The 18,035-nt window shown below is 38.6% G+C and overlaps 1 protein-coding gene across 1 annotated transcript in view; it reads right to left on the reverse strand.

Annotated features, from left to right (window-relative positions):
- Positions 1 to 1,739: 1,739 nt before the first annotated feature.
- The window catches only part of LOC122474529 (complement C5-like), a 42,953-nt gene continuing 26,657 nt past the window's right edge, over positions 1,740 to 18,035 (reverse strand). The window contains exons 16-21 of the mRNA XM_043565450.1: positions 14,735 to 14,797; positions 12,050 to 12,244; positions 9,367 to 9,451; positions 7,373 to 7,446; positions 5,168 to 5,284; positions 1,740 to 1,936 (exon numbers count right to left, since the gene is read on the reverse strand). Of these exons, the coding sequence (XP_043421385.1) occupies positions 5,199 to 5,284; positions 7,373 to 7,446; positions 9,367 to 9,451; positions 12,050 to 12,244; positions 14,735 to 14,797 (503 nt within the window). The 3' untranslated portion in view covers positions 1,740 to 1,936; positions 5,168 to 5,198. The remainder of the gene's footprint in view (positions 1,937 to 5,167; positions 5,285 to 7,372; positions 7,447 to 9,366; positions 9,452 to 12,049; positions 12,245 to 14,734; positions 14,798 to 18,035) is intronic.

Genomic DNA, 18,035 nt, shown 5'->3' on the forward strand with positions numbered 1-18,035 from the left:
TGGGAAGATGGTTGTCAAAAGGACACAATAGCTCAGTTACTTTAGGCAGACATACAGACTGGCATGAGCTAGGAGATATGACCTGGAAGCAAGCCAGCTCCCAAAGGTGGGACAGACAGTGTCCTAGCTTGTAGATGCTTAGAAAGCATTCCTTTTGGCAGCCAGCATCTACAGAGCACTTTCAAAACGAGGCAAAAGAGAGGCAGCCAGTATCAGGGGTCTAAGAAAGTGATATCTTAACAGGTAGGTCATGTTGGGATGCGTTCCTCAAGAGGCCAGGCAGAAAATCACATTAAGATGGACTATTGGCAAATACGTAGGACCTACCTAACTATACGGCTGAGGTCAGGGGATGGCCACAATGGAGGCAGGGTCCCTGATCAAGAAACAGACCAGGAGGGGGAGTCATCATTTAATGGGCACAGAGTTTTTGTTACAAATCATGAAAAGGTTTGGGGTATAAATGATATTGATGGTTACACAACATTGTGAATGTATTTAATGCCACTGGGTTGTATACTTACGAGTGGTTAAAATAATATTATGTTATATATATTTTACTATAATTTTTTTAAGCTGCAAAAAAAAAAAAAAAGAAAGATAGACCAGGGAGGAGGCAGACATTCAAAGATCAGAATTGAGGCATATATAATATGAGCAAGGAGAAGTAGATGCCAAATCCTATACCACATGTACTCAGCATTTAATAACATCTTGCCTCTAGACCACATAGAATCACTTCTGGGAGTTCTGCACTTTTCCCTTAAGAAAATAAGATCTTGGGGGATGATGGATGTGATCTGGCTGGGGTGAGGGTAGGGCCTCTTAAAAGCTTTTCCCTACTCTGTTAGGGGAGCAAGAAAGGCAGTTCAGTGTGGACATCTCTGGTGGCCTCTTCACTTGCTTGGACAGGTTTCCTCATCTGAGCAGCTACTATGCCAGCTACTGTGGGACAGAACCTGGAGCTGAGTCCATAGGGATCTGGGAAAGAGGGAGGGCTAATTCTGCCACATAAGGGGGGGATCCTGTGCACCAAGCCCTGGCACAGGCCATGGGTAAGGGGCACCTTGAGAACTGCTAAGACCATGGTTTGGGCTTGGAATTGTCTCTCAGAATTCCCCAAGGGTCCTTGGAACCCCAGCCCCAGGTGCCACATGGGATCTAGCTTCAAGCGCACTTGGCGAGAAGGCCTATATTAGCATCCTAGCTCTCCCTTTTAAGAATAATGTCCTTCACCCTTGTGAAATTGGTGGAGTGCATCCCAGGTATCCCTGGCTTAGGAATGAAGGATGTGGTGGACAGGGATGGGAATGTTGCAGGGGGTGGCGAGAGGCTGGGATGAGATAGAGAGATGGCTGGGCTGTCATTAGGGATGGAGAGAGATGAATGATGGCTTAATCAGATGGAGAAGTCTGATAGCAGGAATAATCTATAAAGGATGGAGAAGAGAAAGAGAGAAGAGAGAATTGAGATTTAGGTGTGCCTGCAGTCAACCATTCAACAAATGTTCATTGGGCACCTAAAATGTACCAGACAGTGGTTGGGGCAGCAATGGGGAACAAGACAGGATGTTCAAGGAACTTGGGGTCTAGTGTTGAAGACAGATCATCAAATGAACAGTTAAACCAAACTGTGATGAGCGTTATGACAGGGGAGCTACACAGGGCCAGAGAAAGAAAATGAGTTTATAATAATCAGAATTAGGTTCTGCTGTATATAACACGCAATCAAAATCACTGTTGCCCAAATGAGATATATGTTTATTTCTTTCTCACATAAAAGAAGTCCAAGGCTGCAATGGCATTTCCATATGTCCTCAGAGGCAGGGGCCGTTATTTTTTTGTTCCACCATGCTATCACCTAGCGTCCATCTTCAGTGTTACCTCATGGTCCATGTTGGCTGCTGGAACTCCAGCCATTGTTTGTAGGATGAGGGCTGCAAAAAGGAAGGCAGAAAAGAGACCCCTCCCTGTTGAATCCACTTGCTTTGAGCAGCCTTCTCCAAAGTCCCATACACACATTTCATGAAGAGACTTGGGAATAGGCTGTGCCCAACTTCAAGGGAAATGAAGGCCAGCTAAAATTCAGGTTTTGATAATAAGGAGGAAAGAAAGAATGAATTCCAGGTTAGTTAGCACTCGCTGACACAAGTGTTTTCATCTTTTGCGTCCCATATTCCTGAATATCAAAACATGATGCTGAATTCTAGCAGAACTCCCAAAGATTATTATTTTTGGCAATACAGAGTATTCTTTTGTAAGGAAAGGCAGAATTCATAAACATATTTAAATATTTCATTTTAAGATCTTGAGCTTATGGGGGGGGGGGAGGTGAATTTTTCTGCCAGGAATGTACTCAACTAAGGAGATCTTTTCTCTGGCCATCAGTAACCAGAGATGAGCGAACCACCACAAAGATACTCAAGGCAAGGGCAAGGACCCGGGGCCAAACAGTACAAATCAGGGTATCAGGTCAAGTTTGGTCAAGCATACCTTGCTATTACAAAATTATCTCAGTTGCAGAAAAAAGGAAATTTCTATATTGATAACAGTGGTAGGTGGTGTTTGGGAATTTTTCTGTTTTTCTGCTTCAGCAGTCACTTCTTATTGCCATCTCAGTGCCCGCCACCTGAGTCAATGCTAGTAACTGTGGGCTGAATGAACACTGGCAATGAATTTGTCTCTGAGAGATTCCCTCTTTTTACTTGCTTTAATATGGAATGACTTGAAATCCATAACTTCAAGTTGCCATAGTATTTCAAAGGAGTCAAGGAGCTGAGTACAAACCTGAAGGTTTAGTTATGGTGCCAGAATTTGGGGTTGATGTCTAGGTTTGGATCTCTACTACAGGGCTTGCTCCAGGGCCCTCACTTCTAATAAAAGCATTAGAAATAAATTAGAAATAAAAGTGGGCACCATAAATAAGAGCAGTTCACTGCTTTTGATTCATCTGTTTAATAACCTCTTTCTTTTTTTAGGTAACCATTTATTTAGTGGGTTTATAATTAGGACAGCCAATCAAAAGTGAGTGACCCCATTACTGTTTTTAAAATGGAAATCAATTCCCAAGTAAGGTTAAGTGTGCTTTTATTCTACTTGAGGCTAAATTAAAAGCATAAATAATACACATAAATCTTGTGAATGCTGAACTCTGAAGGAAGTGAAACTGAGCCTATTCCAATATATGAAGGAAGAAGTTAAGATCTATGTGAAGCCTCTGTCCAAAAGGCAATTAGCTGTCATTGCTGGCAGGTTACTCAAGCCAGTGAGAATTGTTACCAAATAATGCGTCTCATTGAGGCAAATCGTGCCACTGAAAAAGACTTCTATCTGAACTTTTCTTCAAATGCTTTTCGAGCAAAAGTGAATCCAAATCTATGATTCTCTCAAATAATTAAAGTATTTAGAAGAATATAATTTATGAAGCATCCTTACTATGTCATCCTGTACATTTGTATTTATTTAAACATTCATTCTTGTCCAAGGTGTTTTCACATCCATGATCTCATTTGGGCTTTACAACTCTAAACATGGTGGTTAGGATAAATGTTGAGTTCAGAGAAGCCAGGTGACTTGCTCAGGCTACACAGCCAAGTATGAGCCATTCCTGAGCTCGCATTGAGACCATGCGTTTGTTTGACAGTCGTGCACACGCTCTGGGCAGGCAGGTGCTGAGGATGCAATCACAGAGACAGTCGCTGCTGCTCTCAGGGAGCTTCAGTGTGTGGACTCGTGAATGAGTCTGCTGGGGTTGGGTCCTGGTTCTGCTACTCACTGTTTGACTTGCACAAATTAATCGCTGTGTGCCTCAGTTTCTCTATCCGTAAAGGGAGAACAAATGAAATATCTACTTCATAGGGTTCTGGTGAAAATTAGGTAAATGAATTCTTGCAAAAAGCTTAGGATGGATCTGACCTTGATTAAGTCCTCAGTAAATGTTAGGTCGGATTAGTAGGAGAGACAGACATTAGCTATATAAGCATGCTTATGAGTGTAATGATAGACTTGAGATAAATAGAAAGGAAAGTAACAGTTCTATCAGGGCTTGGGGTTAATAGAAGTTTCCCCAAGAAAATGGCTCTCACTGGAACTCTGAAAGACAAACTGGTGTTAACTATATGGTCATTCCAGACTGATATTTGGGGTTTTAATTCCTGGATTACATATTCATTTTTAAATATACTGCAACTCTTAGTACAATTTATTTAAGAAAAATTTGTTGATCTAAAGCATATGGAATCAATTATTTTCTATAGTGAAAAGAACACAAGCCTAAAAGTCAAAAGACCAAAGTTCTAGGTTTAGGTCTGCCATCAACTCACTGTAAGACTGGGAAGGGTCCTTTAGTCTGCTTCTGGGAATAATTTAGAAGTTCAAAAGAATGTTTACCTCCAAGCCTACTAGGGTCTGGCTGCAATAAACTGTCCATGGTTTCCCCTTTCCATATGTATGCTGTTTTATCATCATAAAATACTCCAGTCGTTATTTCTACTTGTGAAAATCCTACCCATTCTCTGAGATCCATCCCAAATGTCCAGAGTGATGTGGGGGTGGGACAGAGATGATTTTATCTGCCAATCCTCCTACTTTTACAGAGGAGGGGACTTCCACTGCCCTCCCCAACATTAACTAGTACAAGAAGACTTTTCTTTGTTTTGAGGTGAAATTCATATAACATAAAATTAACCATTTTTAAGTGAACAATTCAGTGGTATTCAGTACATTCACAATATTATGCAATTACTACCTTTATCTAATTCCAAAATATTTTCATTGCTCAAAAAAACAAAACAAAACAAAAAACAAAAAACCCTTACCCATCAGGCAGTTACTCCACATCTCTCGCAGCCCCCAACCCCACCACTGGCAACCACCAGTCTTGTGCTTCTGTGGATTAATTTAAGGAAGTCTTCCTTCAACTCCCGCCATTCCCAACAAAAATATGACCTTATTCTCACCTAAACTTCCATTCCTTTTCTCTGGTGATACGTTAATTATATACAACTTGAGAGTCTCTCACTCCTTCCCCCTCACCCCAATCCTCCCTGATGTCAGATCCTTTTGCATTAAGGGCAGTGTTCGTGCCACATTAAAGTGAATTGTGTGTAGTGGATTTACCATTAGATTTCTCAGCCCTTGACTCTGGTGCCACATATTTACCTACTTACTTAGGAACTTTAGTGTGGGAAACTGTCCCTCTTAATTGATGATTGCCACATTGTTGTCTCCGACCAGGAAACTGTCTTTGTGCACCTGGAGCTGCAGCACATCAGCAACACACAGACCTGTGAGGGGTGACAGCGCACAGAAGCACATTAGGGGGCCCCCAGGGTACTTCTTCTTCTCCAAAATTCTTGTATTTTACTTGGAGGAAGAGAAAAAGACGATATTGAGTTTCCTTTTTTTTCCCCCTATATTTCTCTCTTCTTCTTGAAAGTTCTACTTAGTGATGCTTATTTCTCGAATCAATTAATACTTAGTCTACCACCACGGGCCACTGTTCTAGCTAATGCAGATACAACAGTGAACAAGACAGGCAAAATCTTCTCTCTAGTCACGAAGACATAAACAATATGTGATAAACTATGAGGCAGTGACACATATAAAGAAGATAAGGTCTGGTACACAGGTTGGTCAGGGGAAGCCCGGAACCTGTGGCAGAGTGAGCCACGGGGCTATCTGGCGGGCAGGCCTTTGTCTTCAACATTCAAATAATGGCCGTAAACAAAGAGGCTTTATCATGATTATTTGTAAAGTTAAAAAAGTACCCTTTTGGTTATAGGAAAAATCAAACTTATATAAACAGTAGAAAGAATGGCATAATGAACCTCCACGTTCCCACTACCCAGCTCAGTGATTATTATCAACTCATGGCCAGTTTTGTTTCCTCTGTACCCATCTCTCCTGAACTTCCTGAAATATCTTGAAGCAAATCTCAGTATCACGTTATTTTCTCTGTCAGTATTTCAGCATATATCTCTCAAAGACAATAACTTCCGTTTTTTTAACCTCACTGTCAAAAACAATGAGTTTTTAGTATCATCAAATATCCACTCAGTGTTCACATTTGCACCATTAGTTTGTGAACTTCAGCCACCACCACCACAACAAAACATTAGTAACTTCCATTAGCCTGAGAATCATTTCCTTAAGGCACTGGATAAAAATATTAAGTACACACGCACAACATTTTTTTAGGCACAGTCTGTTCAGCTCCAGGTATAGGCCTGAATGTTCTTAGCTTGCAATGACTGCTAAGTCAGGGAATGATGGCAATGCATCCTGGTGATTCATGTGCACTTTTTCCCCTAACACTTCAATATTTTTGGCCACCATGTAATAGGAGCTGAACATAAGTACATTACTCAGCTGAAAGCAGCCAGCAAACGAGGAACCGAGTACTATGACACAACGTCCATTTGCCCCACATATTTTCATCGGCTCCATTTGGCCATCAGCTTCCCCAGACGTCTACACATTTCTCCATAACTCAGCCACCGCAGCCATCCCTCACACAACCTTCTGTTTAGCTACCTTTACTTGTGTTCTTTTTAAAGATTAAAGTACTGTATGTACTATAACATTTTCTGTTAGAATTTAATATCTTTGGAACTTTATCAGACTATTGTTCTTTTGTTGCTGTTGTTAGCGCTCTGGTTACAAAATTGCGTAGTTTTTTTTTTTTTTTTTTTTTTTTTTAGCAGTCTGTCTCCATCCTATTTTTCAGTGTAGCCAAAGACATTAATACATTATGGAAACCATTTAATGGGTGAAATATTGAATTATAAAAAATGAAATAACATTTTTTTTTAATTTGAGAGAGAGAGAAGGTGTGCACAAATGGGGGGGGGGTGTGAGCTGGGGAAAGGGAGAGAGAGAGAAAAAAAAAATCCCAAGTAGTCTCCATGGTCAGGCAGAGCCTGATGTGGGGCTTGATCTCACAACCCTGGAATCACGACCTGAGCTGAAATCAAGAGTCAGATGCTCAACCAACTGAGCCACCCAGGCACCCTTCAAATAAATATCCTTAAAAATAATTTACAAATGATATTGATTTGCACTGTTACCCATAGTTTGAGGGAAAACTCAGTAATGAGTCCTGTTTTTATCCTCCACCTCAACCTCCCAGCAAATCATAACAGTTTTAGGAAAGTAGGAACTTGAAACTGTGGCTCATATAATGATGGCTTACAAAAACATTAAATGAACAAAATATGTTCAAAAACATATAGATAAATATTTTTCATACGAGCTTACAATGAGAGTCTAAAATATGCTATTGCCAAAGTTCTGGATAAACTGTCAATAAAATGATAAACATATTGCAATGAATAAACTGCTCCTTAATTCAGTATATCATACTAGCTGTTTACCTTGATTTGAGATGCCAACACCTTGAATTTCCCACGTAGTTAGAGAATTAGGTACCGTCAACTCTATCTGATGCCTAGAAAATAAAATATTTCACAGCTATCACACACAGGTGAGCCTTAGTTAACCTGGAACCAATTTAACATGGTCTATTAATCAGAAATGTTTACAGTTTTCACATATGGGCTCTTGAAGCAAATCACAAGAAAACAAAGTTAAATCAGTGACCATAGGTGGGGAGAAAGTCAAGAAAAGAACAAAGGACAACAAGGGACTCCTACATTCTCAGGATAATTGCCTATACACCAATTAAGTTGAAATATATGAAATTGCTGTGTGGGTCAAGAATGCTTGGTTACAGGCATATACATATGGTTTGGCATAGATTGAATGTTTGCATCCCCCCCAAAATTCATACGTTGAAATATAATCCCCAGTGTGATGGCATTTAGACGGGAGATCTTTGGGAAGTGCTCAGGTCATGAGGGTGGAGCCCTCATGAACTGAATTAGTGTCCTTACAGAAGAGGTCCTGGGGAATTCCCTCATTCCTTCTGTCATGGCTATCTGTGAACCAGAAAGTGGGCTCTCACTGAACATTAAATCTGCCAGTGCCTTGATCTTGGACTTCTCAGCCTCCATAACTATGAGAAATAAATGTCTTGTTTATAAGCCACCCAGTCAGTGGTTTTCTGTTATAGCAGCCCAGATGGATTAAGACATGGTTCAACATACTCCCATGTTTTGTTTTCATTGCCCTACTTTTATAAACTGAAAGGGCTGTGATAAGTTATCAAATTAAAATTATATTATTTTCAGTGAACTCTACTTTTAAGAAAAGTAGAGTAATCAAAAACAATTGAAACAAAAAGGAATTTTCAGAATATCAAAGTCCATTTAGTCTAAACAGTACATTTCCTAAGTGCCTATCATGTGCATGGCACAGTCCTAAGACTAAATACAGGGATAAGTAACAAGCTGTCTGCCTCAAATAACTTATTCTAGAAGAGGAGAGAAATATGTAAACAAATACATGATCACAGAGGTAATAAGGGCTTCAATACAAGCATGTACAAACTACAGTAAGAACGCAGAGAGGTAAGTATTTAATTCTTTGGGGGCCACTTTCTGGTGAACCCAGTGTCTGAGTTGGTTGTCAAATGTGAAATGCCTTTTGTTAGGAGTGGAGGGTTAAGAAAGAGGATTTCCAGGAAAAGGTAAGAAAACTGCACAGACCAAGTACTGCTGGGGCACAGAGGGCACAATAAAGGATAGTGGCAAGGGCTGCTGGGAGATGGGCTGGAGCCATTGGCAAGAGCAGTGGATGAGAGGGTCTTAATCTACATTGATTTTGCCTGATGGGTCATGGAGAAATGGTTTTAGGTGGGGAAATGGCATGATCAGATTTGGATTTTAACATAATCACATGGGTGGCTGTGCTTAGAGAGTGAATCAGAGAAGTGGACAGAGCTGGAATCAGGGAGAGTAAAGGAAGCTGTTGGACATCAGGCAAGTCATGATAACTGAAGAAAAACTGATCATTTCTCAAACCTTATGGATAATCAGTTATTTACAGCGTGTGTTTATAATACAAGGAAAATATTGCCTTCTCTTATTTGTTATGTAGATAAATAGCATTGGAAATACATACCTAAATGGATGATATACATTGTTGGTGTGTTTGTTACACACCAGAGTCTGTTTAGAAGTACTGAAACAACTACACAGAAGTATAATGCCCAGATATCACCCCAAACTACATGCTCAGTATAAGTTCAAGGTAAGTGAAATGGCATTCTTCTACAAAGATCAGTGCTCAGTTAACCCTGCTACTGAGGGAAAAACCAGCCCAATAGCCAACCAAATTAACCTTGATCAAATGTTAGTGCTATCTTTAATAATCAAAGAAACCCTCTGAAGATTGACAGACCACTTATATACCATATTTGAATATTTTTTAAAATTCCTAAGGAAAAGACAATAAAATCTTAGAATACCTTTTAGAGACATGATATACTTCCCATAACCCGTTTTCTAAAAAAGTGCTTCTTTCAAACATTATTGGGTACCTGCTTGGTGCATCTAAATTAAAAATATGAAAACACAGGGTAAACATAACATACAATAGGTTACATGTTAAAGCATGATGGCTAACTTTAAATTAAATATTTTAATGAATTTGATCAAACATTTAATTTTTGTAATATCAAAATAGGAAAATAAAATCCTCGATTTAAGGTATCTAATATGCATTACATGCAAAAAGCAAAATACAGAATGGTAACCTCCCATAGGTATAAAAAAAAATGTTATACAGAGATACAGCTACAGGTGTAGACATAAATATTTACATAGGCAGAGAAAATTTCTGGAAAGATAAAAAATTTTAAACAACGGCAATGTCTTACTTAGAAAGCAGGTAGTACAGGGGTCAGGAATTTTTACCTTGTACTTCACACTCTTCTATTACAGTATTGTTTTTGTAATGAAAACTAGTGCCAATTTTTAATAAAAGTGTAAAGAAGGATGTGTCAAAGCAAATCAACAAAAGGCAAGAAAGGATATAAAGAAACAATAAGGAAGCATATTCAATAGAAAATATAAGAGAACATGAATAAGTATAAACTCAACAAACTTGAGTGGGCTTAAAATATCTCATTAAAAGTCAGACATTCTCAAAACAGGTTAAGAAAAGAAAACTTATCTAGAAACAGATTTAAAAGCTATACAACAGCACCAAGTGATAGAGAAAACTTTAAAATAAAGGGATAGAAAACCATATACAGGCCAAATACTGACAAAAGATAAGCTAGTAGTTAAATAATAACTTCTGATAAAACAGAATTCAGAACAATTTAAATGGGGTAAAAAATATTTTATGTGGATAGAGTTATATTTTGCTAAAAAGAAGAGGTAGGCATAAACTATGTACTTAAGAACACAGCTTTGAAGTACATACAGCAAAAACTGTAAAAAATACAAGGAGACACCTGAATCAATAATTCATATGAAAAATAAATGTAATTAACTTACAAAGTTAGAAAAAGAACAATAAAACAAAAAAGTAGAAGGTAGAGATTAATGTACCATATAAAACAGAAAACAATTATACACGTTATCAACAAAACTAAAAAATTGTTTCTTTAAAAAGATCAATATAATAGAGAAAGCTCTGGCAAGTTTGAGAAGAAAAGAGGACATGAATTAACATGGAAGGCATTATGCTAAGTAAAATAAGTCAGGCTAAGAAGGACAAATATCATATGATTCCACTCATAAATGAAATCTAAACAAAACAGTAAGCAAACAAAAAGCAGGATCAGACCTATAAACACAGAGAACAAACTGATGGTTGCCAGAGGGAAAGGAAGTAAGGAGTTAGAAAAAAATGGGTGAAGGGGAGAGGGAGGTACAGGCCTCTCCAGACAGGCAATGAATAAGTCATGGGAACACAAGGCAGAGCATAAGGAAAACAGTCAACTGACAGAGGTTTTTTTAATGTTTATTCTTAAATATTTTGTTGATTTTCCTCTAAATTTTATTATTTGGCTTTTTTAAGCCTATAGGTTATATTACTTTCATATATTTTTTAACTAATAAAAATATTTCAATCATATGCATTCATAAGTTTAGGAGGATTTCCCAGCAATATCACTATTATTGAAGATTTAAGGTAAGTTTTATATTTTAAAATATTTTTCAGAGCTTACTTGTTTATACACTTTTATAAGTTCATGGAAAGGCACAAGGAAGTTATTAAATCCTTTTTTTAAAAAACGTTATTTAACAAGGAAAAAAATTGTAAGTATGAGAGGTAACAGATGTTAACTGAACTTACTGTGGTAAACAGTATTTCACAATATATACATAATCCAAATGATTATGTTGTGCACCTTAAACTTACACAATGTTATATGCCCATTATATCTCAATAAAATTGGAAAAAAACTAAAAATAAAAAATTTTAAAAATAATTTAAAAGTTACTGACTTTTTAAAGCAACAGATTAAACAAACATTGCAATATTTTTCTTAATTATGATCATGCCTTAACTTGCATGATCTGCACAGTAGGGCAGTTAAGGAGAATTCAGATGAAACCAAGGAAAATAGGTAGAAAAGGTTATTAAAATTAAACAAAATTGTAATAAGTTGTACTCATCAGGATTTTCCATGAAACCATTTGAAATTGAAGTAAAGGAAACTCTTTTCTGTATATACTTACTGGGATTTCTTCTACTTCTAAAATTTCTTATTGGTTATGCTTTGTGGCAGAATCAATAATGATATTTTGATTCTTCAAAGTCTCCTATTGTCTTTTTGCAAGATTTTAAGTATCATGTGTGGTCAATGATGTGTGTACAAAATGAGTATCACAGAATCATTCAGTCAAATATTTCCATTTCACAAACTAGTTCTTAGAGGATAAATAACGACCTTCAAAGGCTACACACTGAGTTAGTGAGAAAGCTGGTCATTGGGACTAGTGGGACTAGTGGTATCCAAACTAGTATTATTGCCACTGACCACTCTGTTTTTTTTCAAGCCAAATTGGCAGGAGTTCATACTTCATCTTTTCTACATTAAGCCAAATTTGGAAGTACTTCTTCCAATGGCAGCACAGACTCTGCTTGGCACCCTCTTACTGTACTGCACACAAAACAGGAGCACTTACACATACCATCCCTTCCGATCATTACATGGATGTAAGACGACTCCTCCCGCAGTTCATTTGCCAGCTCACAACACTGAGAGAAAGCTCTGGAACAACGTGGGCCAAGGGTAATCTTTGCAGCTCTCTGCTCACAGCTCTCCTCGCTTTTAAAGGCTCCGTCGTAACAGCACTTCTGGATCAATGGGTGTTTGAACATGGATGCTGAGATAACACAACTGCTCTTAGTCAAGTACAGATTCAAAATCTTGGGGCTAGACTTACAGGCTCTGGTTCATCTTCCTCCCTGGTACCCCCGGCTCCACCCCCTCCAGCACCAATGGTCAACCAGCCCCTGCTGGAACAGCTATCAGAATGGGAAGCTGCTTCCTCTCCAGGCAACCTGTTCCATTTCAGAGAGCTCTAATTGCTGAAAAACTCTTCGTGACATCTTCTAAATGAAACTCTCACTCCTATTTCTTTATAGGTACTCATGGAATTAATCCTCTTGTGCAGCAAAAGTCACATAACCACCACTTCCTTGAATATTTGAAGACAGTCATCATGACTACCTAAATCTCATCCTTTCTCCAGTAAACATCCCTGAGGCTTTTTTATTTGGACCATGTTTTCACAGGATATGGTTTCAAAGCCCTTGTACAGTCACTCTCCCCTGGACACGCACTTGGCCAAGAAGGTCAAGCCAGCCAGCACAAAGTCTGAGTGAGTGAATAGAAGAGTAAGAACTTTCACTGAGGTTGCCCTCCTGTTTTCTCAAAAACCTCTGAAAGGGACCTTAGACTTGGTCATGTCTTCTCTGTCATTTAGAAAGGAGGAAATAATAGAACAGATAGGGGAAGAGACTTGTCCCAGTGGGTGTAGCTGCTAAGAGGCAGAGCCGGGGCTGGAGCTAAGAGGCAGCATCATGTAGTGAAAAGGCCACTGGGCCACAGAATAGAAGCTCTGACACTTGTGGCTGCCCCACCTCTTCCAGTCATCTGGACTTTGCAACACAGTTCAGTTTTCAGAAACTCATTTTGCCATCATTAAATGATTATAGTTTCTGCCTAGCCTAGGTCAGAGTGTGGCTTTGGTGAGAAAGAGCTTTAAAAAGAATAAAGCACTGGGGCACCTGGGTGGCTCATTTGGTTAAGTATCTGACTTCGGCTCAGATCATGATCTTGCAGTTCGTGGGTTTGAGCCCTGCATCAGGCTGTGTGCTGACAGCTCAGAGCCTGGAGCCTACTTTGGATTCTGTGTCTCCCCCTCTCTGTACCCAACCCCCCCCCCCCCCCCCCCCGCTCATTTTCTCTCTCTCTCTCTCTCACTCAAAAATAAATAGGCATCAAAAAATTTAAAGCAATAACAAATAAAAAGAATAAAGCATTAAACATTAGTTCCTCCTAAGTGCTTTACCTGTACGATCTCATTCAATTCTCCTAAGAGCAGAGCAGAGAGAAATTATCTCCATTTAACTTGGCAAAGATCGCTTAGCTGTAAGTAGTAAGCTGAGACCCAAACCTGGTCTCTAATTCTAAAAACATTGTTTGATGCCTTCTAAATATGCTTTTGTGGCAAATCCCTGCTGGAAATGGGGGGGGGCACTTTATAATAATGTTACTATCATCATTATTCTACTAATAATATTATCGTCATTATTAATGACATATACTAATGACAATATTATCATCGTTATTATTAAAGCACAATATCTGTAACTCCTTGACATTACTGATAGTATAACTAAAATGTAAGTGCTATATTAAAATCAGTTCTCTCTGTCTCAAAAGTAAATAAATGTTAAAAAAAATTTTCAAAAAGGGGCGCCTGGGTGGCTCAGTCGGTTGAGCGTCCGGCTTCAGCTCAGGTCACGATCTCGCGGTCCGTGAGTTCGAGCCCCGTGTCAGGCTCTGGGCTGATGGCTCAGAGCCTGGAGCCTGCTTCCGATTCTGTGTCTCCCTCTCTCTCTGCTCTTCCCTCGTTCATGCTCTGTCTCTCTCTGTCTCAAAAATAAATAAATGTTAAAAAAAATTTTTTTAAATCAGTTCTTTCACACGCATCTTCCAAGTGACCCGGACAGGTTCTGAACATCCAAAGGATAGAAGGAGTGTCCAGAAGAGCACAGCAGTAACTAGTGTAGTGGGCTCTGCTGTCAATCTGACCTATGCCACTCACTAGCCCAAGATGTTGGACATGTTACTTATTATTAAATTCTCTGGGCCTTGATGATTTCATCTGGAAAATGGAGGTAATAAGAGTACCTACTGCATGAGATTGGTGTGAGTGTTCAAGGAGAAAATCTGATTATGAGGCATCCACAGTGCCTGGCATGTAGTAAGTCCTCAATTAGCATTAGCTAGTATTTCAACCTAAAGTTCATCAGACCTAGCTTTTGTGAGAATGTGGGGGGAAGCTACACATTTAACTGCTGCACCAGCTACTCTGAGAGAGAGGAAGATCTATGAGACAATTAGAAAGCAACTCTATCATCACTATAGAGAATGGCTATGGTGGTGACTTATTTCTTTTAAGTTAAGACTCTGCGAAGTAAATGTGTGTTAATTTAACCAGTTTGCTTCACTCCTATAAAGAGCAAAAGCTGGGTGTGCCTACAGATCTTTTCATCTGGTCTACATCAATTAGCTAGAATGAGAAAATGTAGCAGATCCTGGATCACTTCATCATAACCTCTGAAAACATGAAACTTTGGAGCACCTAGACTTTCTATTTTCTCTTTTAATTCTCTTCTTGATCTGGGAGTTTTCTCCAACAATCCACCTGTTAAAAAACACAGAGAGAGAGAGAACATACCTCAGAATAAATGCTTCCATCAGATTATCTAAATTACCAGTTCACAGAATGGAATGTGTATATTTTATCAGAGATCTGTTCTATTTCCCACAACAATTCTGATCTGTATACCCGTAAAACAGAGATGTACAAGAGCAGAGTAAGCATATTTTTTGGTAGCACTATTATTATTTGTTCTTTGCTAAAGTATGACCTCAAGAAGCTCAAACATAAGACAGAAAGTATCAAATACACACATTCTTAAGGTGTTTGTTCATCTGTTTAGTGAGTGTTTAGTGAGTGCCTTTTGTCTCCCAGTTAGGAAACAACAAAAATCAGTAAAATCCTGTCCCTATCCTGGATATCACAAAAATCTAAAGACACGAAATATGGTGGCACAAAGACAGACACTCAGATCAATGGAATAGAGAGCCTAGAAATGGACCCACAAACGTATGGCCAACGAGTCTTTGACAAAGCAGGAAAGAATATCCAATGGAATAAAGACAGTCTATTCAGCAAGTAGTGCTGGGAAAACTGGACGGCGACGTGCAGAAGAATGAACCTAGACTACTTTCTTACACCATACACAAAAATAAACTCAAAATGGATGAAAGAACTAAATGTAAGGAAGCCATAAAAATCCTTGAGGAGAAAGCAGGCAAAAACCTCTTTGATCTTGGCCGCAGCAAATTTTTATGCAACATGTCTCCAGAGGCAAGGGAAACAAAAGCAAAAATGAACTATTGGGACCTCATCAAAATAAAAAGTTTCTGCACAGCAAAGAAAACAATCAGCAAAACTAAAAGGCAACCAACAGAATGGGAGAAGATATTTGCAAACTACATATCAGATAAAGGGTTAGTATCCAAAACCTAGAAAGAACTTATCAAACTCAACACCCAAAAAACAAATAATCCAGTGAAGAAATGGGCAAAAGACATGAATAGACACTTCTCCAAAGAAGACATCCAGATGGCCAACCGACACATGAAAAAATGCTCCACATCACTCATCATCAGGGAAATACAAATCAAAACTACAATGAGATACCACCTTACACCTGTCAGAATGGCTAACATTAACAACTCAGGCAACAACAGATGTTGGTGAGGATGTGGAGAAAGAAGATCTCTTTTGCATTGTTGGTGGGAATGCAAGCTGGTGCAGCCACTCTGGAAAACAGTATGGTGGTTCCTCAAAAATTAAAAATAGAACTACCCTACGACCCAGCAATTGCATTACTAGGTATTTATCCAAGGGATACAGGGATGCTGTTTCGAAGGGGCACATGCACCCCAATGTTTATAGCAACACTATCAACAATACCCAATGTATGTAAAGAGCCCAAATGTCCATCGATGTATGAATGGATAAAGAAGGTGCAGTATATATACACAACAGAATATTACTTGGCAATCAAAAAGAATGAAATCTTGCCATTTGCAACTATGTGGATGGAACTAGATGGTATTATGCTAAGCAAAATTAGTTACTCAGAGAAAGACAAACATCATATGACTTCACTCATATGAGGACTTTAAGACAGAACAGATGAACATAAGGGAAGGGAAGCAAAAATAACATAAAAACAAGGAGGGGGACAAAACATAAGAGACTTAAATATGGAGAACAAACAGAGGGTTACTGGAGGGGTTGTGGGAGGGGGGAAGAGCTAAATGGGTAAGGGGCATTAAGGAATCTACTCCTGAAATCATTGTTGCACTATATGTTAACTAATTGATATAAATTTTAAAAATAAAATTTAAATTTAAAAAGAATTAAAAAAGAAAGACATGAAATAGGGGTTTCATTCTATTAATATTATAATATCAGACTGAGTATAAAGGGACTGTTAGGTGCTGAATTCAGTTTTCCTCCACAAATTCATATGTTAAAGTCCTAATCCCCTGTACCTCAAAATATTTGGAGATGAGGTTTTTAAAGAGGTAATTAAAGTTAAATTAGGTCATTGGGTGGGCCTTAATCCAATAGCGGGTGGGTCCTTATAAGAAGAGATTAGAACACAGATACATACAGAAGAAAGACTGTGTGAGGACTCAGGGAGAAAGTGGCCATGTGTAAGTCAAGGAGAGAAGGCTTAGAAGAAATCTATCTTACTGACACCTTGACCTTGAACTTCTAGTCTCTAAAAACTGTGGGGAAACAGTTTCTGTTGTTTAACCCACCTGGTCTGTACTACTTTGTTTTGACAACCCTAGCAAATTAGCACAGGGGGAGAGGTCATTCTCCAAGGCCAGCTTGGGAATGGGGTTGGAAGAAAAGGTGAAGCTTGAGCTTTTATGGCAAATGATAGGAGAAAGGCATGCCAGGCAGTGGTTTGACAGAACAAGACCCCCTCTAGGTGCTCCCCAAGAAGACAAGTGAGGTCTGATCACAGGGCCCTAAAGCAATGCAAGAAAGGAAAAGATCCGGAAGCAGTTTAATCTGACCTAAGACAGACTCTCTTCCTTAGAGGGACTTGGATGCTGGTGGGGGGAGGGGGGGGTTCATGCAGAGTGCTGACAAGCTTATCAGAAATGTGTTGTGGGAGTACAGGATGGAAAAAGATATCCCATGCAAATGGTCATCAAAAGAGAGCAAGGGCAGCTATACTTAGACAAAATAGACTAAGTCAAAATTGTCACGAGACAAAGAAGGATATTATATAACGATAAATAAAGTCAATCTACAGGAATATATAACAACTAAGTATGCATTTAACATCAGAACACCTAAATATATAAAGCAAATATTGACAGAACTGAAGGGAGAAATAGGCAGCAATATAGTAATAGGAGGAGACTTCAGTATCACACTTTCAATAATGGGTAGAACATCCAGACAGAAAATCAATAAGGAAACAGAGGACTTAAACAACACTATAGACCAAATAGACCTAACAAACATATACAGAGCATGCTAACCAACAACAGCAGAATATATATTAATCTCAAAGGCACACAATCCTTCTCCAGAATAGGTCATATGTTAGGTCACAAAATAAGTTTTAATAAATTTAAGAAGACTGAAATTATACCAAGTATCTTTTATGACCACAATGGAATGAAACTAGAAATCAATAACAGAAGGAAAACTTGAAAATTCACAAGTATGTGCAAATTAAATAGCATACTCTTGAACAACCATTAGGTCAAAGAAGAAATCAAAAAGGAAATTAGATAATACTTCAAGAAATAAAAACAAAAATTCAACATGCCAAAAC

Source organism: Prionailurus bengalensis, chromosome D4 (genome assembly GCF_016509475.1).
Source record: "Prionailurus bengalensis isolate Pbe53 chromosome D4, Fcat_Pben_1.1_paternal_pri, whole genome shotgun sequence".
Lineage (NCBI taxonomy): Eukaryota > Metazoa > Chordata > Mammalia > Carnivora > Felidae > Prionailurus > Prionailurus bengalensis.